We start from the raw sequence: 24,839 nt of genomic DNA on the forward strand, positions 1-24,839 counted from the left end.
TCCAGATCAATCTTTCCACAAAAAACCAACATGAACCTGAGGAAAACTCACATAAGTACAGCTGAAAAAACTTTATTGGTTTTTTTTAAACATAACAATGACTGACTCTTCTTTATAAGATTAAAATGTATAACATGGATGGTCCTAAGGTAAAGTAGCCCTTGTTACAGAGTGGAACAAGGGTCGTGTGAAAACTTAAAAGTATTGCATCACTAAAGTTGGGAAAAATACTGATAAAAATACGTTTAGAAACGCGACAGCGACACAGCATAACCATCACAGAAGAGTGATGGAAATGATAAAATGTTCGGTCTCATCAAGTTTTATAAAGGGTCGACTCACCAGGACTAATCATAATTATCAACATCAAATGTGTTCTTTGTCACATGGGAACCATATTAATTATCATCAAACTACTGCACTAGAATCAGCTTTTTTTTAGTGCTCAAATGAAGCACTAGTGTATTGCCTATGTATTTTTATGTAGTAGCAATATTAATTAAAAAGTCAGTATGGTACACTATCTCAGTAACTGTACTCTGCTACATAATCATCTCGACCGTTGTTGTATGTCTATGCATATGAAGGAAAAAGAAAACACTCAGTCTGGCAACAATTTTTATTACCATGCATACATGAGAGCAGTATATATATATACAAGGACATCTATTAAAGTCAACTGAAAGTGCCAAACATAAGTCATCATAACGTTCAATATCGTTTCCACTGTATACAAACAAAAACTATTGCATTGAAAAACAAATGGCCGAGAGTGCACTGATGAAAGCACTTCTGTGCTGTCCTCAAGAAACAAACTTTTAAAAAAGGCCTAAATGAGACTAGAATTGCATAAATACTTCTTTCAATCTCATGCACTCGAGTTTCCTCGCATAGATGTCCACATATAATAGGCCTAAGCAAGGCCCAATGATTGCTACAAGAAAGACTATAGTACATATTAACATACATATATTAGAATCGCCGAATGATTGTGAAATAAACCATCTGTAATATAAAACACTATTTTACACTAACAATACTTCCGGTTGCTCTAAATAGACAACATTCGTTCTCTGCACAATGAAAATCTAGCTTATATAGGTAGTACTACTACTCGTTGATCCTCCGACTAACCAGCGTGCGTGATTCATCAACAAACTATCCGTTGCCTATCGCATTTTCTCTAATTAAAAAAATATTCCATGTGCAGAATCAATGATTACCGAAGACCACTTCAAAATGAATCCTAAAATCATGGCCGCTGTCTTGCAGTCTTCCAAAACGTTTTGCGTGATTTACCCACAACTTGGCTGTGATCATCAATTGGTCCTGAATCCCGACGATATCTTCCCACCTTCTATTTACAGTACTTCCGCGTTCCATTCTGAAGCGAAACGAAAAATACAGGAATAAAGGAGTAGTTATTTTGCAATCTTGCAGGTTCCTTCCAAAGTAATCTTAAAAGTCATGTCTCAAGATCTTATATTACATTAACCACAATTTCCCTTATATATCTAGAAATAAATTAAATTGAATATAGAATTTAGGCCAAAGGCCATGCACTGGGACCTATAAGGTCTCGATCGGCGCTGAAAGGGAAATTGACAGTGAAAAGGTCTGAAAGGTGTAACAGGAGGAAAACCTCGCAGTTGCACTAAGAATCAATTGTTAGGAGAGGGTGGAAAGTAAGATGTAAGAAAAAGAATATGAAAGGAGGTACAGTAAAAGGAACGAAAGGGGTTGCAGCTAGGGGCCAAAGGCACGTTGCAAAGAACCTTTACCTCCCTACGGGCCATTATATATTTAGTTTTGTTAATTATAAGGTTAAAAACCAGGTGCATAAGTACACCATAGAAATGAAAGTACAGTTATTTCATGCACAATAAGACCTATATTAAAACGAATGGGGTGAGCAACACCAAACAATACACGGAAGCAAAAAACCATCAAAATTGTGTCGTCACTGGTAAAATCAATATACAGGGCAGGAACGCTATGTAAACATGCTAACTCGTTATGCAAATAAAATCAATAATTACAGGACTTGGCTAAAATAAAAAAAACAATACATATAGGATTGTTACTCCCTTACAGAATTAAAATCATTGCGACACATTGTACCATATGCGAATTGTATAAATATGCCCAAAAGACTGGAACAGTTGGTTATAGATTGTTGTGTACTGTAATCGTGACGTTATTAAATAACTTCTTGGCCATATGATGATGCATTTTAGTATTTTCATTTTCGTTGCTGTTGATTTTCCTCGTTTCAACATCATGCTTAAGGTTTTTTTTTAATTTAGCCAGGTCCTGTAATTACTGATTTTATTTGTATAACGGGTTTGCATGTTTACATAGCGTTCCTGTTACCCTGTATATATATATATATATATATATATATATATATATATATATATATACACATACACGAGTATATAGGCTACACACAGACACATACATATATATAGTTATAGTGTATATATATACTGTCCTATCTTCTTAATTTCCATTTACCATAATATCCTTGCTCTTGCCCACAATATTTTTAAATTACTCCTCTTACCAGCACCTTTCAACTCAATACTATACATTTTCTCCTCACTTACCCAGAAACAACACAATCATCTGCAGCCACGACAACATTCACAACAACTCCAGTTTACTATTAATGTTGTTCTTCCGTTTTTCGTACAGATACCTCAGTCAATTTAATCTTCATACAAAGGAACAACTCTCACCCATTCTTCTGGAACCTTTCCCACATCCAGATATACTTTACACACCTTGGTCAACACGTCGGTTACACTTCACTGCAACTACGTCTTCCACTTTTTAATATTTATTTTTTAATTTTTCGAGTACTTCGACATACACATTCGTATTTACATATTTCCTCAACTCTTACACCCTTCAAATCTACCTCGACATTCAACAACTCAAAATCCACACTCCATCAAAACAAGACTGCATTATCTTCCGTCAGCAGCTCTCCTTGGTGTCCGTCACCTGTGTATCCATTTACTCTTCAACCTTAACCAATTGCTATCTTCTTTATCTCATCTTTTCTTGACTACTTTATCCCTCCTGTTGGATACCTATATACAGCTTTTATTCTCTCACGTAGTCACAACTCAAGCATTTCTATTTTCCTTTCATCGAGTGATTTAAAATCGTAGGCGGAAGGAATAAAACAAATTGCTTATATATATATATATATATATATATATATATATATATATATATATATATATATATATATTATATATATATATACTATAATTTGTTTTATTCCTTTCCGCATCGATGAAAGGAAAATAGAAATGTTTGATTGTGACTACGTGAGAGAATAAAAGCTGTTTAAAATCAGTTGGTTAAGGTTGAAGAGTAAATGGATACACAGGTGAACACCAAGGAGAGCTGCTGAAAGTCTTGTTTTGATGGTGTGGATTTTGAGTTGTTGAATGTCGAGGTAGATTTGAAGGGTGTAAGAGTTGAGGAAACATATATATATATATATATATATATATATATATATATATATATATATATATATATATATATATATATATATATATATATATATATATATATATATATAATGCAATACTCATAGGGCAGATATATATTTTTAAGGATGACTTTAAAAAGGTTAAATTAGGGCTTTCTCAATACTAGAGAGTTAAAAGCAACCTTAAATATAATTCCTTGTCCAACTACGAAACAAACTACAATATTTTGGTCGAGAAGTATATCTTTTCTTAGAATTCGTGTTCGATAAGCAATTCAAAGAGTTCTTTCCAAATCAGCAACCTGGGTGCAGACCGTTTCAGTGGTACAAGCAGAGACTGAGGACCTGAACTCTTAATAAATTTATCATGCCAGTTAATGAAAACCCACAATCATGGTAATGTTCTAACATTAAAAGTTGTCTTCTACTAACAAGGACGCGACACGCACTGAATGCGGAGCGCATCCTTGATAAATGTGACCTTTGCATAAGGCAATCACCTCTTAAGCGTCTACATCTCTATGACAGTTACAACGCGTTCCACTCGCGAATACAGGAGGCCGCCTCTGGGGAGTTTCCGTTTGAATTTTGATTCAGAACAAGCAAAAGATCAAATGCATAATTCGGTCCTAAAATCTTCCACAAGGTCTGTTATTCTCCATTTGGAATAACAATCCTTGGATTAATGACCTTACATAAATACTCTAGCAATCACATTTCCCGTACAAAATTGTGCGCTACAGAAAATAAAGGCAAAATTTTTACTAATCACTGAAAGTGTGAGGTGTAGAAAATAAAATCTTAAACCAATTTTTCGTGGCATTATTCCCTTCCCGTCTCACGCTGTTCATAATTTTCCCCTACTGGTTATGGTTAACAATGAAAGATTCTCAATGGGTGAAATGTTCATCAATTTAAAAAAAAAGTATAAAAAATTGGTAGCAAATATTGACGCTGAATAGTTTTTCTCCTCTCTCTCTACGATATATATATATATATATATATATATATATATATATATATATATATATATATATATATATATATATATATATATATATATATATATATATATATATATATATATATATATATATATATTCCATAATATTTATATAATTTCGAAAACGATGATGGGCAACCTTTCAAATTTCGGCAGACTCGAACTTCACGGGAAGTAAGTGGGTAGAATATGTACAAAGTTCTGGAAATTTTGAATAGACAAAAACTAACACGTCTACTCTCAATGTTATCAAGATAATTTTAAAAGACCCACGATTCGATATCTAAAACTCTGGAGTTACTTGTACAAAGTGGAACAATTCCGAATAACTAAAACCAAATTGATTCACTAGGCTCTCTGGCGATGGTCTGAGTACCAAACGTGAAATGTGTGTCAAGACAATTAACTTTAAACTTGTACAAAGGAATTTCGGTATGTCTCGTTATATGGCGGTTTTTTAATTTTTTAACAGACGGATGTATCTTTAAATAAGAGCATGAATATGCATAAAAGAAGTGAAACATGCATACATACATACACAAACATACATGCATACATGCATGCATACATACATACATACATACATACACACACACACACACACACACACACACATATATACATATATATATATATATATATATATATATATATATATATATATATATATATATATATATATATATATAGAGAGAGAGAGAGAGAGAAATTTAATTATATCAACGTGAGTGAGTGTGTGGGAGGGGTCAAAGGCCCCACCATAAGCGGTGATGGCTTAACTAAGCAGTGAGCATCTCAGCAGCAGCTGGTAAAGGTGTTTAGGGTGCGTCCAGTGTGGGTTGAGAACTCTTCACATCACAAACCCCAGGATGGGCACCCGGAGGGTTCCCCCCTCTCCCCCTTCCGCCCTCCAACGGGGCTCCAACACATTCCCCACCACTCGCTCTCAAGTCTCCCGACCTGCTCCTTTTCTTCCTTACTTGAAAAGTCTCTCAGACAGACATAATAAGACATTCACTCCCAGTCTACACCGTGACACGGCAGTGGAAAGTGGCGCCTTGCATACTTTTAGTTTCAGACAAAGATGTGTTAGCGAAATGACACTGATTCACATGAGAGATGGTAAGTACAGTACTATTTCCTAGAAGAATCGTTCGTTATTTATACGACACGTATCACGATTACTCATAAGCCTGTCATTGGTGTACAGTATTATAAGTGAAAATGTTTTTGTAAAATTGTGTACAGTAATATGTGAAAATGTTTTAGCATATCTGGGTACAGTAATATAAGTGAAAATGTATTTGTAGATTGATGCACGGTAATACAAGATAATATATTTCTGTAGACTGGTGTACATAAATATATGTGAGAAACAGAAACAGTACAAAATGGATAACAGTTGCAGTTACGGAATAATAATAATGGTGGTGGTTGGAAAAAAATCAGAAAAATTTACGGTGTTTTGAGTGCAAACATAAACAGAAGGCTTCATATCTGAGGAGACCATGGACTTCGGAATAAATGTTAATATTTACTGTTATCATTATTCAAAACCTGACTAAAACTGAACATGAATTACAAGTTTATTAGTGAAATGAACAAAAGTGACACGATTTAAAAAAAAAGAAGTCTAAAACAAAACATGGCAATACAAGTAAAAAAGAATTATGGCATGAGTTAATATAAATCCAAGGATGGTGGAAGTGAAGTGACTGTGATGATGTAAAGACGCCTACTGTACAAAAGTTGCAGAATGGTGAGGGTCACGAGTTGACGGAGTTAAGAGTGGCGATAGCGTAATTAAAAGGCTGACTCGGAGCGTCAAGTATGTTACGACGAGAGAAACTTGAGTTTACGTCTCTATTGTTGCTTCATACATACACTACATAAATGAGTACGAACACTGGTATGTGCTTGAGACTATACAGTGGCGCTAGTGTTCTGGCAGAGAAGCTCAGGCCTGTTAAAACTGCTTGAAAATGTTGGTAAAAAGAAGTGTCTTGGGAATTAATGTTGGCAAAAGTCAAGGGCACATAGAGCCACAAAAATGTAGTAATTTAATGTTACTAAGGATTGGGAGAGGAAGTCGGGAATGAAGTGACCGATTATTCAAGTTACTTGGGAGTAAGTTGAGAATAATGTAGGCGATACATAAAGGGTAGCGAGAACTACGTAAAAGTTCAGAAATAAAGTTATAAGGCAAGTGAAAGAAGAGGTTGAACTTAGGAATGGAGAGGATTGCTGAGCGAATATCCTGGATGAAAATAAAAAAAAAACGAAATTGGTCAATGTAAATAAAAGAAGAGACGTAGATGCTGTCTGGATGAAATGACTGCGCAGCACGTGCGCTACAGAGGGGGTTGAATGATGGAAAAAAAAAAAAAAATAGAGATAAGACGATGTGCTGAATGTAACAATAAACGTACGGGGATTGAATTGACAAACTTGACTCTTTCTTTCGTGGAAGTGCATGAAACAGCAGTAAGGCTGTAGAGGCTTCCTATATAGTGATTTAGCTTTGATTCGGTGCTTGAAGAATGTCTGCTGCAGTGAAAGTTTTGCTAGTTTATCTTTGCAAGTGAAGAACACACTATCCAATAATATTAGGCTTGCAGGCATTACTCATAATGTGAACAAATCTTAAACTACACTTTAAAGGAGGGGATTCTGAAAAGTTTGAAATACTTAAAGTGAACCACTGGTATACGCATTGAAACTTGAGTTTGTTAGTTTTAAAAGGTAATAATGAACTAGATATCTGATTTAAAATGCTCGACTTGCACAGCGCTAGCCCTAAAGGATGTTTTACAAAACGGAATGCAATTATTACCTTACCTAATAATTTACAGTTACGCAAATTGTAAAATTGGACAGATTTTCTTTATAAGGGGTCTGTATGTGACACTTGTTGTATGAAATTTTGGCAATCACACAGTTCTTCTTATTGTTATACTTCAAAAGGCATTCACAAATGTTTTTGTTGTTATACTTCAAAGAGCATTCACACACTGTTTTTACTGCTACACTCCAAAGAGCATTCACATAATGTTTTTATTTAATTAAAAAATACTCATAGCAGCGTGAGCCTTGAAATGGAGAAACAAATCCACAGTTATGTATGGTACATAAATTTAAAATAAAACCTCCACAGAGAGCTTTAGGGAATCTGTTCGATTTCCCACACATAAATGTAGATTTGTTTCTCCAATGTTTTTATTATTATACTTCAAAGGGCATTCACGAAATGTTTTTATTACTGTATTAAACTTCAAAGACCTTTCACATAATGTTTTAACTATCATACTTCAACGGGCATTAACACAATGTTTTGATTGTTAAAGTTGAACTGCATTCTCCACAGAAGGATATCAAGTCCTGAGGGGTCACTGTAAGTAACTGTGTCTTACATGAGCATGTCCAATTCTCTGACAGGATAATACCACTTCTACATGTCTATTTTTGTACTGCTTACTATCAAAACACTCCTCTTGGTTTCATAGTCTGTAATTTGTTATTTTAAGTTCAATTATTCCACAAATTCTTCCATTTACCCATTACGTTGGACTTGAGTGACATTACTGTCATTAGTGGGATTTTCCATGTCTGATCGATCTACCCATTACAGCTACAGATCTAACTGTTGCACCTACATCTTCATTTTTGTACATACTGATGTGAACAATGATTCAGCACAATTCAACATTTATGTACTCCTTCACTTAATTTATGGAAAGTATGTCACCTGCTAAACAACTGGAATTTTTGGGGGCAGTAATTTTAAGCAAACTGTGTCCACGCCCAAACTGAGTTGAATTATATTGTAATATATAAGTCCTCATTAAGGGCTTTGCATAAAAATTCACATCATAATTATGAATATAAGAAGTGGAAATTGTTCAGAACCAAATAAAACACTATATGATGCACAGAAAGATATACAATAAAGAATTAATATTTGTGCAATACTAATGCAAAGTTTTGTTGGAATATCAGTACTGTTTTATGTAAAAAAAAAAAAAAAAATTAAAAACGACCTTGCTTTGTTTTGTACTTAGGAAAATTATCCTGACTATGATGATAAGAATTTAATAATGAGTTAGCTGGCAGCTGAAAGCACACAGCATTTACTTCTTATTCTTAGCCAGCATTGAATATTAGTCATCAATGCTTAATTTTACACATTAAAAGCTCTTCGGATGTATCACTCTGTATTTTTATGAATATAATTATCTTTAATTTGGTCCAAACCTTCAATATCTGACAGAAGGGGGTAAGCTGAAGCTGTATGGTACGGTAATTTCCAAATATGAACTAGGTAAATCTATTTTCTTTACTGGCCTGCACACACACACACACACACACACACACACAGAGAGAGAGAGAGAGAGAGAGAGAGCTTAGTCATGCTTATATGCCTACAGATCCCTGGTTTTCCAGCCATTTGAGGAGTTAAGCGAGCTGCATACAATGTCAGAGACATTTAAATACTGAGGACTCAGAGATCCATAGATGCCTGTGGAGGGCCACTGCCACTGGTCTCTTGTCTGTTAAATACAAGATTGAAGTTTAAGACATTCAAAGAACACGAATTTAGGCTAATTACTCGTATAAGACGTGAGCTTGCGAAACAAATACTATTATCAATATTTTTCATTTCAGCCAATTCAATCTATTTATTCATGTATCTATTCCACTAAAACCATGGTCACCTCTCATTTCAGAATGTGGAGGCTTTTGGCATACAGTTGTTTTCAGTACTAATATACATGAGTACTTATGAGTGTATGGGTATGTGGATTCCTGATGAAAATGCAAACTACATAAATGTCAAGGGTAAACCTAGAGGCATTTACAATCCTAGGATACTTGAGGACACAAACATCAGTTATGATAATGTCAACTCTAATATGGACAACTGGTCAATAGATGAAGAGTACATCATTAACCCCACAAGGAAAACTTCACTGAAGCAAGGTATGCAAATTCAGAACCACTCTCTCTGGTGAATCTCACATTCAGCATCACAAATTTTAAAATAAGTTGGTTAACTCATAATCCAATTATGTAAAGCTATAGTGACAAATGCAAATTGATAAGAAAATGTGATATTCACTCTGGGTTAGCCAAGCAGGTGAAATAGCTTATTTGTTTCAAAGGTAGTTAACATTTCCTCTGTTTCTGTTTAAAAAAAACTGAGTATTATTGTACTGCCAGCCCATTTCTAACCAAATGGGATGAGAAACCTTATGCTGCTCATAATAAAAAATATTAAAACTTAAGTAAATAACTGATGTTGCAAGGTATGTCACAAGTATAGAAAGAATTTCTTCAGGTGATATTTAAAATTGGTAACTATGGCTTTTGCATAAAATACAAGGTGCTGAACTGCAAATAAGATAATGAATGACCATGGATACTATTCAATATTATGCCAGATTCTGATTTTCTGCTTCAACTTATTACAGGTGACTAAAAATAAATGACCTAAAATATGCAAACTGTACACATTGTCAACATGATCATCAGCTGCCTAATATGAAACACTAAAGATAAAACAAGAACAACTCAGCATTTTCCGCTAAACCATAAAAGAGCCCAATATGAGAGTCCTGAACATAAACTAAAACTGCCTATAACCCTAAAGAAGTCTTTCTAACAACTTACACGGGTGGTAACTGAAAAAATCTGCATTATATACAAGTATTAAAAGAACTTCAAATATGGATGAACATACACATCTCCTTAAGCACTTACTCCAAAAAAGGCAAGTAATCATCAAACTGCAACATATGATTAACAGCTGGCTGGTAAGAGAACTGTATGTAATAATTCATTTTACATTCTCGAAAAAATGTATATAACTGACAAAAGTATATGGTCATTCATAACTGATTGTAGAAACAGCTCACCCTTGTGGATTCCAAGGCATGTAACTCAATTGTATGGTTAAACTACTTTTGACTATTAGAGACAATTGCAGTAAAGGACTTCATGTTTAAAATCTTCAAAATAACAACTTGCAATTTTGCAAAGATCTTAAGTTAAAATCAAGTGTAAATCTAATATGCTGTAAGATTTTCTTGATCCAAAAATATGAAAAAGTGTTAAAACTGGACTGAACTACATGAAAAACTGGGAGTCAAAATAGTGGATGAAACAAAAGCTCTACTAAATACATGAGTGCAAGCAATGTTAATTAAAAATGAGGTTCTTTCAAAAAATATCTTTCAGGATATTCGCTTCCTGGTACAAAGTGATATTTGAGGGAGAGGTATAAGAAACTAAATAGCTGATTAAGCTTGGGAGCCTTTGGAAAATGTACAAAGAAGGACACAAGAGTAATATTACCAATACTTGCTTTCGGTATCCTAATAAAACTTCTGACAAACTGCAGTACTTATCACTGTGGTCAGGCTCCCATTCCCATTTATATACTACCTTAGTTATAAAAGATGCTTTAACTAATTCAGCAAATTAAAAACTTACTCCTTTAATAAATTTTGCATATTCTAATCCTTTTATTTCTTGTGGTCCACTTAAAATGAGCAATTATATAAATGAAATGCCCAAATTACTTTGTCTCATGAACTTTTTCATTTTATGCAACTTTAAATACTTTAAACAATCTCTAAATGCAGTTGCAACTATTATCTGAAATTTCCATCTTAACCCCAAAATCTGTCTGCACTAGAAACTCACCCTCCACTGACTGAGCAAAAATACTTTGACAATTTTCTTTGATCACTCACTGTAGTGTTATACTTCATACTATGTTAATGAATTTGGCATCAGTTCAAAGCTAAAGAGTTAGTCTTCATCAAGATATGTTTAGAAATGCCAAAAAATTAAAAACAAACATTGATATCATGAGTAAAAGTAAGAGTAAATGAAAAAATTTGTTACTTTCATTAAAAAAACAGTCAAGATAAACTGGAGAAAAGAGATATCCAATTTCTGTTTACAAAGTGTAAAAGATTCATAAATTGCCTTTCCAATGATATGAAATTCATTACCATTTGAAATGCATATGACACCACAAAGCACATTTAAAAAAATGTAAAATATACTTGAGTGGTGAGTGGAATAATGGTACATGTCACTTTTTAAAAAAATTTGCCATCAATCACAGTACAACATCAAGCATCCATACACACCATACTCAGATTCTGTTATGACACTTTTTAACGATTTAGGAGGCTTTGTAAAAAAAAAATCTTTTGATGACAACTATAGTCGTCATTTGAATCTCAAAGGTTGGTAAATGGATGATGACTATAATCATCATCAGAATCTAAAAGGGTTAATATAAAGTAAAATAACTGAATAATGGTCAAAATTTCTTTTTTCCTTTCCAGTCTTGAACAGCCTAGGGGACCAGTGGTGGAGAATAACAAATCCTGATGACCCAGCAAGGAATGCAGAGCCAGCTATGTGGGATGGTCATGGTCTACAAAAATCCATTATACAAAACCTTTCAGCAGATTATCAGCTCATGCAAGACAAATGGGAAGAAGAAGCTGTAACATGAGCTAGTATTGTTATCGACAAAATCTAAGTATAGTACTTTAATGTTAAGTGTCTCCACAGTACTTAAGAGAATGATAAATGCATTTTAATCAAGAGTGGACATATATGATTATTAGTGAGAGATCATGGATGTTATGCCCTTTATTTAAATGAGCCAAAATTTCTCTACAAATTATCTTTAAGACTCAAATGCTTAGTCATAAACCCAATAACATTGTCTAAAGTCAAAACCTATAACTGTAAAAGACAAAAAAAAAAAAAAATAATTGCATAATCTGTCCACAGTCCTTCTCATGAAGCAGTACTTATGTGATAATTCTGAAGGTGCTCCTAACAATGCCAAATATATTCAAACTAGTTAATCAAAAGAAAAAGATGACCACCTAAAAATGTAAAATGTTTTTCTTTATCTATTAAGCTTACAATAAGGACCTCAAAATATTGCAAGATACATATTCTTATATTAAATCTCTTTTAAATGATGTTAATTTCCTTTCCCATACCCTAACATTGTAGTTTTTTATGGATGGTATTATGTTGGAAATGTGATGGAATGGAATACAGAATTAAGGCCAACGGTCAAGTTCTAGGATCTATGAGGCCATTCAGTGCCGAAATGGAAAACAACAGTAAAAAGGTTTTCAAAGTGTAACAGGAGGAAAACCTTCTCAGGTTGCACTGAGATGATTGTTACGAGAGGACGGAAAGTGAGATGGAAGAGAGAGAATATGAATGGAGGTACATTAAAAGGAATGAAAGGGGTTGCAGTCAGGGCTGAAGGGATGCTGCGCAGAACCTTACTTAATGCCTACAGTCCACTATGAGAAGCGCACTAATGGCATCCATACAGGGGTTGGAAATGTGATGACACAAGCTTTGAAGAATGAAGCCCATATACAAATTGAACACAAGTAACATATATGAAAAGGCATTTAGAAATAAGTTTAGTAAAACAGACAATGGCCGCATGGCATTTACTGGAGGCCATAATTTAACTAAGTTATGGCAGAATAACAAAATATCAGATACAGTTCAACAAAGCCTGACTTATAAACAGGGTATCTGTATCTTCCACATATACCATACATTTTACTTTTTATGGAACTTTCAATTTTTGTTTGTATATTCATGTGGTTTGCTAGTTTCTATAATACCTACCCTGGTATTTACTCTTGTGATGCTTTTATTGTACTGCAGTGTTAATTTCTTTTATTGTTTTCCAATGTTTCATATCTTTTATCTCTAGTGATCATTCCTAGCTTAAGAATTTCTTTTAAAAAATTCTGGTTACTACCAACATTCCTTGCTTACACCGAGCACCAAATATATGCTTCTGTCCACCTGTCATTAGCCCTTCAAACTGAGGAAAACTGCCAATGAGGCAAAAGAAAATGTTCGAACACGAACGAAAAAGTGACAGGATCATGAGGTAAAGTGAGTAAAATTTGACATTTCCACAGCTAACTTTTTGACAGTTCCTTTTCCAGCTCTTAGTCTTTTTTCACCATGCTAGCATTTAAATATTTTTCCATTGTTTTTAGTTTTTCATAAAATTCTTTAACGGGGTTCTTAATCTTTATCACCTCTATTATACCTGTCCATCAGTTATCTTCTAATGACATATATGAACCAATATATGGATATATTGTACATTTATGGGCAATAAATCTGCCGAAATATTCTAAACCAAGTTATTCATCATCAGTCTCTTGCAAACTTTTACTAAAGCTATTTTCTTTTTCTTCTCTGGTAAACTAAAGATTATGGCCAAAAGACTCAATTCACGTTGTATTGACTCATCATCATTACTATAGGAAGGAGAATGAAATGTGCCAGCTATTATGTTATTTCCTTTGCAACTGTTGTCTGTGTTATATTTTGATCCCAGGAAAGAACCATCTTTCCCTAAAATATGACGTCTAATACTTTGATTCACGGCAACTTTCGATGGGTGCTGATAGCAAGCTCCCATCTGTCATAGGCAGGCAAAGAAAAGCTCAAGGCCATCTTAATTCAGTCTGTATGTAATTATACATGATATATAGAATTTGTCTTTTACAGTTTGTAGCCATTTGGGCAGAGACTGTGAGGGAATTATAAATCCATTTTGAAATGGGTGAAGACCTTTTACTTCCCAGAACCTTCATTGCTTTTGCTATTTCTACCATACGTTTAAGAATTTTGCCTTGGTTTCACATGTTCAACCCATATGCATTCCTGGATATTCTTTTGTCATATGGCAATGGTTTCCATGGATCTTGGAAAGTTGTGAAAAGTTATTACTCTTTTCGTTTTACCTTACTGGAAGAACACCCATAAATAGCACAATAACGAGGCATTTTATGTATAGGTACAGATACCGTAAGCAATAGCACTGAATGTTACGCAATGGACAGTTTCAGTTTACCAGTTTATCATAATAGGTACATAGAAGAGCTTCACCCTTAACACTAGGACTCTCTGTCATCATAATCCAACCCAGTGTTTACCTGTACAGGAAAGGGCATGTTTTGGTATTCTTTAGGCCTTGAACTATAGGGTAATTCCAGCCTGCTTTTTTTTTCCGAACTCCAGCTTGGTTCTCCCGACTCCCTCTTCTCCTTAGGGTCTGATTTCTTCTTAGTGGAAAGCACGGGGAAAGAAAATTATCCTACCGGGCGTGACGGGTAATGGAGGAGTAGTCTGTAGTGTCAACAGTGGTGGGGGAGAGAGAAGGAATGGGTAAGTTTTCTAGAGATAGGGGTGGTCTTCTTCTTCTGCCTCCTTTCATGCTTTCCCCACCAGGGAGATGGCCATGACATGCACTCTCCACAAGGCCTCACGGAAACATCCCTGACCCCTGCATGAGACGCACACAGAATGGGGATCAACGCTTAAAGGTGACATGAATTTTCTGCAGGGCTTGTCCTTGCCCATGCAACGTCGCACTTCGGGTTTCCCGTTCTCTTCTATCACCTCGGTAAGAAAGAGAAAGCTCACTAACGCTAGGGTGTGGGGGAAAAAGACACGAACATGTGCGATCACGCAGGTGCTGAACAAGCACTTTCCCGAACCCAGAAAAAATCTCACAGAATGACACAAAAAACTTGGTAATTACATTATGAAAAACTTGGGATGGGTTTCCCTTTCTCTTCCGTCACTGTAGGAAGAAAGAGAAAGGTCACTAACACTCAGATGTGGGGAACAAAGACACAAACACGTAATCATGTGGGTACTGAACAAGAGCTTTACCCGACCCTGGAAAGATCTCACTCACAAAGAAAAAACAACACTAAACTGTGCACTGTTCACATGTTTCGCGAGGAGGGGCGCACATGGGAGACACTTGCTCCTTTGTGCCTTTGTCCTGCCCTCAGGAACAAAGACCAAAGCCTAAAGCACATTAATAGTGATAATCACCAAAAAATTGAAGATATCAACACTAAAAACAGTAAACAGGGTCAGACAAACGTTAGGCACTGGGAGTACGTACTCCCAATCACACAGAATAAAAGGAAACTATTATGAATGCAAAATGAGAGAGACAAATTGGAAAAAGTGCAAACATGAGTGCAGCTGAGAAGACTATTGGAAAAGGAGGCCAGGGTCAGGTCACACCATGTGACCCAGGTAGCGTTAGGATTTTGTTTTTCGGAGACAAGTTGAGAACAGCTGAAGTTAAGGTAAGGAGGAGTACTCCATATATGAAAGGGTAGGTTCGCATACGTGTCAGAACAACTGCCAATCAGGCAATTAACAGGTTTCACTAAAGCTAAGTAACCAAATTCTGTGAGGGCTATTTCCTCATTCAATTTTGCTAAACTTCCCTCTCTCCATTTTCAAACCAATCATGTAATCAAAGTGACTGGAGGTGGGAACTTATAAAACATTTTATTATTAAGGATTATCAAACAATCTTCATATATGCATTTATTCCTAAACAAACATGAACCCTTATTATACACACAGCCAACTAGCAAACATCTTAATGTGTTCAAGACAAGCAAAACCTCCAATTACTGTACAGTAATCTAAATTACTTTAACAAGATCGTCGAGTCACATTTCTAGTGTCTCACAGGTCTTGCCTAGTCATTGGTTTAAGATGAACAGCAAAGTAGAAGAACCCAAAGGGAATGGAAGAAATGTAAAAGGAAGAAAGCAATGCAGCTGGGGACAGAGAGATATGCTGCAAAGTACCTTCAGTACCAACTACAATGTTCCATGCATGGTACACTGTAAAACCAGTACCTTCTTACATGAAAATTTCTATACCTTACCTTCAAATGGATTAAACTTGAAAATGCCAATGACTTATAAAGCAAGCATCCACAAAACAGAATACCCTTATATGAATAAAAACATGAAAGAAAATAATGAATAAAGGTAAGGTTTATTAACACTGAAGCTACATTTCTGGACTGAATCTTAGGGTTGCTACCCAAAGATTTCTTAAATAAGAGCTTAACCAATTAACTGCAAATCATAGTTTTTTACGTTTTGTATATATCTTTGGTATTACAGTCAAGTCGAATATGTTAGTATAAGTTTTCCCTTTTTTTTTTTTGATGATGCATTGCTGAATTGTAGGGTTGTGAATTTCCACTAAATAAATCTTGAAGTACTGTACAGCTGTTTCTCATCACACCCAAACTTCAAAAGAAGTTAAAAATAAAAACAATGCATAATCATTTATTACTAACCTCCTTTATCCAACCTAATCTTCATACTTTTTTATATACTATACAGCCTAACCTAGTAAAATTTTATGCAAAGGACTTATGAAAGAAACCCAACCATTTCCTGAACATTATTTATATCTCCTATGAAGTCCCACAAGCTTATCCTACTTCTCATTGTGAATTTAAAAAATTCTAGTAAGACTTCAACAAGTTTTGTTTTATACCACATTAACTATGAAATGTAACTCCTAAGACATACTAGCAAGTTTACTGACTAGAGTAATCACTATGTACAGAAAATGAACAAGAATCATAAACTTGATATATGATATCTTGAAATTACTTCTTCAAAATTCTCTTGGTACTTAAACTTTAATAAATTTATAAAAGAAATTAAAAACTCAAAGAATATAAAAATTCTGAGAGCAAAATGAAGATAACCTAGCTCACTTATAATATTTATAAACTGAAGTACGAGACAAGGATATTTTAGGATCTTTTGTGACAAATGCTCAAGGGTGCGAATACTATTTCAGAATGTTCAAGGCCTTAGAGGAAATGATGGGAGATCACTGTAGGAGCTCCCTTATTCCCACAGAATCTGGCATTGTTTTTTACTGTAGACAAGTTATTCATATAACTTCCATAACATATGTATAAAGGACTATACTATTAGTGTCGTACTATACAAATAAAGATATACATCATATTTACTCTCAATGAGTTTGGTACCTAATATGTACAGGTTTAATCTAAATTAATAATAATATTTGAAACTTACATTTAGAAAATCTCAAAAGACTAGTTGCATATATACCTGTATTAATGTTCCAAAACGAGGGTTACTGTTTTGTTAGGATATTTTCTCTCCTTTGCTTTTTGCTTAAGAATCAATATTTTAACACTTATCAAAACTAAAACCTTAACACGAGTTAATAAAAATAAGGCACTCGTTTCTATTCATGTCAGCCAACTGGCCAGGTGCCTATACAGTTTCATGAACCAGGTAACTTGGAAGACTGATGAGTGAAGCGAGACCATAAGTCTTGGCATTCTGTAGGGTTTCTATATAAAAACACAAGAGTTAGAAGTCTATTTAGGATCCATTGCTGTATTTTTTTTCTAATCTGACTGGAACCACTTATACTTGTCCAAGAAAACAGACAAGCTGTTATATGAAAAAGCTCAGCTGACCAAATATTACGGCATGAGCAGTGTTCTTAGCTTGTTAAGTCAATGACTGAAGTGCAATCTAACTAAACAGGCTGTGGAGCTAACTGAATGACTAAGGCTGGTCAACACATTTTTTAATCTATCCACTGAACTCAGTTAATTTCGTTCCAGAATTTAAATTCTGTACTTAATATCATAATCTATTCTCCATGACTTCGCTTTGCTGTATAACTCAACAATTAGAAGATGAAAACTAAGGTACTATCAGCTTCTTTTAATGAGTTTCTGGAATGTATTTCAGGTATCAAAACCCTTCAACATACCAAACTATACAGGGTAGGATATTAGTTCTTCACTGGAGGGGTGGGTAGAGCTCTTGGCTGGCACGCTGTTGGCCCAGAATTCGACTCTCCAACCGGCCAATGAAGAATTAGAGGAATTTATTTCTGGTGATAGAAATTCATTTCTCGTCATAATGTGGTTCGGATTCCACAATAAGCTGTAGGTACCGTTGCTAGGCAACCAGTTGGTTCTTAGCTAAGTAAAATAAATCTAATCCTTTGGGCCAGCCCTAGGAGAGCTGTTAATCAGCTCAGCGGTCTGGTTAAACTAGGATATACTTAAGACAATGAATACAAATTGGTTTTTTATATGGACATGCCTAGACCTTCACAAACTACTATAAAGTACATTCAGGATTCATATTCTTCCCTCCATTATTAACTACTTCATCTTGCTAAATCAATTCAGGATCACAATTAGGTAACTGAGAAATACCCAAGTTAATTATTGTTTAAGAGAGCATCTCCTAGTACTGACAATTTAGGGAGAGAATTAATATCATTAATATACTGTAATTGAGGCCTAGAGTGAAACTAATTAGGTTTGAGGCCTGTATCATGCTTTAAAATAACTAGGTTAAGCGTTGTCTACGATACCCTAACCTAGTTCCATAGATGGAAAAAAAGAAAGGAAAACGGTTTCTGTAGTTAAAAGCTATATACTGTACAGTACTGTATAACTGAATTGAATATGTTATCATAATGTACACCTACTGCAGTTTACTATTGGCTAAGCTAGCCTAGTCTAATACTGATATACTGAAAATTAGAGAGAATGCCATTGATATGTTGGGGATCTGAATATCAAAATACATTATTCTGCGCCAGACTTTAAATATCAGTATGAATTATTTTCTTGCTATACTTGTTTTTATTAAGGCCCTAAATCTTACATATGGTTGATTCATTTTCTGCATTCTGGGGGAGACTAAAACATTGTTTTAATGCAGTACTCATTAAAAATGGGGTTTAATTAGTCACAGGACAGGTTATTAAAATTCTTGTACACACTTCCTTGTAACTACCACAAAGCTATGAATCTTCTCATGGACTACAACAGATTATATACCCAGATATACACAATGTTCCAATCCATCTACTTTACAGGGTATTGATATTATTGATTTTATTTGAATACTAACCTTTCATTTTGTTCATGTTCTCTCTCCTTCCTAACAGGGAAGGTAGGTTTTCATTTAATTATAATTTCTTTGAATCGCTTTACTCATAAGGAAAGCAGATATCTTTACGTTGTTTGAATACTGGACTAGTTCATTTGGTGTGGGTTAACAAGATCTAAAATGAACAATTTCATTTAACTTTAAAGTAATTTAATACCTCCCCTAGTAGCATTATGCTTCTGTGGTAATTGACTTCAGAAGGAAACAGTACTGTATTTGTGTTTTCCCTTTAAAATTGGCTTCTGCCTTTCCAGCCTCTGAAATATTTGGAGACTAGTTGATGTAATCAGCCTCTGAAATATTTGGAGACTAGTTGATGTAATCAAAGTGGAAGAGATGAAGAGAACTTAACAAAATGAACTGGTGCATTCACCTGACAACATACCTACAATGTAAGGGCCCAATATTTTTCAAATTTAACTTTTTAAATTGTAAATCCTATGGGCTGTAATAAAGATTACACCCAGATATACACAATGCTCCAAGCACTAAAAGCACTGGAGCATTGTGTATATCTTTCTGTCTGCTGAGACCACATTCAGAATAAAGATCAGGGTCTGAGATAAGACTTTCACCTTGCTCAGTAGTGGGTACTGAAGTGGTTCCACATTCTGGACTCAAGTTGATTATTTTTGTGGAGGACTTAGGCTCTAATAAAGATCTAGCTTTTCATTATAAATTGGATCTAACCTCATAATACTGTTTCCAATGTCCCAAATAGTGGTGAACTGCAGTCAGCAAACCATTACACCAATCATACCAGCAGGGAACACAGCAGCAGAAATCCCCAAACCACCTCAATCAACACAACCAAGGTGGTCCCAACTCTTAGAAAGCAAGCTTTATGAAAAAAAAACACTTCAATATGCCTGGGCTTCCCAAAACATTAAACCACCTCCCCAGCTATATATAACCATACACGTTTGCTTTCCTATTCACTCCCTTTGAAGAATTACTACATAAACAACAGCTTCATTGTCCTTTGGAAATTTATTATTTCATCTACCTATTGACAAGATGAATATAAGAAGAAAAATAGGTGTGTATAAACTGAACACTGTTGAAACAGAAATCACTGTATTATTATTATCATTATTATTATCACCATTACTATTATTAAATACCTCAACCAGACCACTGAATTAACATTCTTAACTTTCATACAGCTGAATTAAATTATCTATTCTCAATGAAATACATCAAGATTTTAATTAATAAGATGCAATTCCTTAAAATGAATACAGTACATAAACTAGAAATGTTGGAGATTCTGACAAAATTCCTTGAAAAGATTAATTTCAAATACTTGATGTATGTTGCTGGCTGAAAGTTGGACAATAACAACGGCACACTACATGTGCTGGTCTACATTTTTTTCATTTATAGATCGGGCTTTGTGGGTTATTCATCAAATAACCATGAGTCATAAGAAAGAGAACAATTCAGACAGGATAATATTACTTCAATATGCTGTTCTTTTTGAATTGAAGAACACCACAATCCAACAGTTGGTTTAATCTATTTAAACTTATTATTGTCTGATTCATTATTCCAGAATTCCTGTCATTTACTGAAGATGATGTGTTTTAGAGGTAGTAACAAAACACTGACAGGAACAAATACACTTGAACTGGTCAGTGTGATTGTAGCTTTGGCTTTCAATATCAATATACATGTTTCCTTCAATGTTCACAAGTGCTGAGACCCAACATATTTCAATATTTATGCTGGCTTGATATAATTTGCAAAATAAAATTTAATCACTTGAACATATGGATTTTTAGGACAATAATTTAAGAGGGCTTTTAAAGCCCTTCAAGTCACTGAGAATTACAAATTTCTTTGGTGGCACGTTTTTAATAACCTTTCCTACTGACCATATTGCAAAAATGTCTTCTGTGAAAACTTACATCGTTGGGTAATGAAAACTAGCTTTTTTTACAAGAAGAAATTACAGTCAATCCTACATCAGAAGAAATGTGGATCCATCTGTATAGATTGTATAAAGAGGGCTTTACATCATAAGCCCTGCTGTATGTTGTTGATCATGTTTAGGGGTATATGCATAACTTTTGGATAGGTAGTACTAGTGTGTACAAATATGTAATTTATGCAAAATCCAGGGAAGGGGAAATCTAGTGTTGGAGGAATTGTTATGTTGATGTTTGACTCAAAATTCTGCCAGCTCTAACTGGGAATAGTGGTGGATGCTAATTTACATAAATGTTTCTTTGACTGAAAAGTTCTCAATTTGGCTAGTCACTTGTCTGGCTCTTTATTGCACCTCTTATGGTTACTTACTCTTGATGTAGCGAGGGAGGTGGTTTGCACTTCCAACTTATACTGATTTTAAAGTCATGTCTGATGCTGAGCCATGTACTTGGTTTCCATAGTCTAAAAACACATAGAGCAGTTGCTCTGTATAGTAATATCTGGGTTGATCTGTCAGTTCCCCAAGTTGAAGTTGTATGTGACAGCTTTCTTATTCAGTTTAATGCTGACTACATAGTTTTCACATATTAGGTTGAAGAATGGATGGCATTGTCTCATTCAATGTTTAAGAAGCATACCTTCTACAAAAGCTAAAACTTATAAATTGCCAAGCTCCTGGGAAATAAAAGAACCCATGAAAAACAGCAAAGAAAACTTGCAGACTATTACAGGTTAGCCACCATAAAATAACTTGAATACCCATGACCACATACACCTCCAACCATCAATGTTATCCCGAGAAGTAACTGGTTGACTGGATAACATATAACAAACCAAAATTTGAACTTTAAAAGCTTTCCAAAAACACAACAAAGTTTTAACCCACAATGAAGGATGGAAGTACGAAATCATCCTGACACTCGAGTACAATATTTATATTTTTGAGGTGAAACTTACCCTCCATCATCAGCTTTATCTGTGGCTACTTGGGGCAGGTTCGACAAAGTGTTAAAATTGAAACAACCATTAACAAGTGAAACGCTCCCAAAGGTTACTTCCCCACCCTTTAGGGGAAGGGGTAAGAGCGAGTGTTTTGGTTCATCAATCATCCCTTGTCAGTGAACATGGCCAGCCGTGTGCACAAATGCTTTAAAATCTTTTTTTGTTTTCCAGGTTAACAATGGATCATATGATTTTGGTCTGTATTTGGCAATGTGGATTCTTCTTCTCTATCTTCCCTATCGAAATCTGTTAGATTTTGTAAGGTAAGTTACAAGACCCGATTGGTAACTGATGTGCATATTAAGTAATTGACATACAGACGCATGAGCTCCTATAGATCATCAAGAGGTGTTATATGATTCTGACAACCTTCATGATCATTGCAAGATTGGTAATTGACGTGCATATTGAGTAACTGATGTACATACGCAAGAACTTGTATGGGTCATCGAGAGATAACTTATGATTCTGATGACCTTTGTGATCATTGCAAGGATTGGTCTTTGGGAGAGTTAAGGAGAATAAATTGCAGAATTAGAAGACAAAGACTTAGGTTTTCTTTAGAATTAACATCTGGTCAAGACGTTAGAGATAAGTCTATAGTTTCTTCTTTAGTAGATATACAGTAGATCCTTCTGCACCAAAATATCAGCTCAGGTATTAGACTAAATTTAATGCAATGAGATAGGTTCGTTTAAATATAGAGTTGCAGCCTTGCTTCTGTCCCATTGGCTCCACCTGCCGACAGGCCTGTTAGTTCCAGGTGTTTCCAAACGAGGACTAACATCCCAGGATGTTGAAGGACTGTGCCATCTGTCTCCTGCCTTTGGACAGGTTAGATCACGATTGCATAGGACAGTTATTATAGGTTTAGATCTTGTGTTTGACACTGTTGTCCCATGGTTATTCTAGTGATTCGTCTGAGCCAGATAACCAATCAACAATCTGTTCTGAGTGCCGCTGGCCTAGCAGTACTGAGTCTGTAGTTAGCTATCAGAGTCAGCATTCACACCGACAGTTCAAGTTTGTTTTGACAAGGCCACTGTTATGTCAGTTCCCATTCTTTTGTGGATTTTGAGCTTAGGCTAAGTGTGTCAGATGTCAGTTTTCGCCCATTAGTCCATGAGTTTCCACAAACAGTGAGGGTTCGTACAGGTGTCTGGGAGTCTGAACGAGTCCGAAGGGCCAGTAGCGGGTCCGCGCAGTTGTCTGTGAATCAGCAGGTGTCTGTATGGCTGGCGGTGAGTCTGAGTAGTTTTTTAGGAGTCCTCAGGAGTCTGCATGGCTGAAAGAGAGTCCACACAGTTGTCAGCAAGTCCACATGGTTGTCTGCGAGTCTGCAGGTGCCTCTTGGCCTGCCATGAGTCCACTCAGGTGTTGGCGAGTCTGCATGGACAGTTGCAAGTCTGAATGGGTTGCAGCGAGTCCTGCACTTTTGTCTGCAACTCTGCATGGGCATTAGCGAGTCCAAAGCTTCGGTGAGTCTACACAACGCTTCCGCTGGTCCGTGAGTCCTATTAGTGAGAGAGCTCTTGACTTTAATTCTCTGTCTGCTGGATTAGGAGAACTTTAGTCCCTGGTCTTGGGAGACCATTTATTTCTGGGGCTACTTTTGTCCTTGCCCTTCCAGTCAGCATTTTCCTTGGCCTCCTTTTCAGGAAGGGGAACATTTAGTCTATCCCCTCAATTTTAAGGAATTAGTTCAGTTGTGCTTAGACAAATTCCTCAGTCCTTCCTTCCAGTTATCTGTTTCTGTACTTGGGAGACTTGACTCAGTGGGTTTGCCTGGCCAAAGATTCTCCTTTGGAAAGCTCTCTCTCGTCTCCCTTCCCGTCTGCTAGGATGACTATGGTGTTCGAGAGGGAGATTTTTTTCCCCCCCTTTTCCTGATCCAGCTGTTAAGATCCTTGTTTTTTCCAGCCAAGAGAGGCACAATTGTGTCTGTTAAGCCTCTTTCTCATTTCAGGAGCCTTAGAATATGTATTAAGTTTGGCTAATGCCATCGAAACTATTCTCTTCAGTGCTTTGTGCTGGATACTGTTAGTGTTTGTAGGAGTTTAGTGGACTCATTCCTTGGGCTAAGGATCCTTGATAAGCCATAAAGATTTTTGTTTCCTTAACAAGGCCTTTTTTGGGATGGGATAAGTGAACTGGCTCATGTCTCAACTCATCCTTTGGGAAGGAATACACAAGCTAATCTGTTTTCGATAGCTACGGGGACAGGGAAGGAGCCACTGTAGTGCTTAGTACTTTTCTCATCCTTTTCCAGTCCTCCAAGGGAGGTCCCCTCTCTTCCTCTTTCTATAAACACACTTTGGACAACTCTACCTCCTTCCCCGGTCTTCCTTCTGGGCTCAGGAGGGAAGAAATGTCGTTTTTGACAGCAAGGATCTAGTTTTTTACTACCAAAGGGGGCTGTGCATTTCCTCCACTATATTAAGATTCCTAAATCTGATTAGCTCATCAAGCCTTAATGTGCCAGTGGTTCCAGACTGGACCTCTTCAC

The 24,839-nt window shown here is 35.6% G+C and overlaps 1 protein-coding gene across 2 annotated transcripts in view; it reads right to left on the reverse strand.

The window, feature by feature from the left end:
- Window positions 1-605: 605 nt before the first annotated feature.
- Idh3g (Isocitrate dehydrogenase (NAD(+)) 3 non-catalytic subunit gamma) overlaps window positions 606-24,839 on the reverse strand; it is a 77,011-nt gene continuing 52,777 nt past the window's right edge. For both annotated transcript variants that reach the window (XM_067124450.1, XM_067124451.1), the window contains exon 10: window positions 606-1,384. Coding sequence is in view for 1 of the 2 variants with exons in the window: in XM_067124451.1 (XP_066980552.1) it covers window position 1,384 (1 nt within the window). In the remaining variant the exon portion in view is untranslated. The remainder of the gene's footprint in view (window positions 1,385-24,839) is intronic.

This window comes from Macrobrachium rosenbergii, chromosome 22 (genome assembly GCF_040412425.1).
Source record: "Macrobrachium rosenbergii isolate ZJJX-2024 chromosome 22, ASM4041242v1, whole genome shotgun sequence".
NCBI lineage: Eukaryota > Metazoa > Arthropoda > Malacostraca > Decapoda > Palaemonidae > Macrobrachium > Macrobrachium rosenbergii.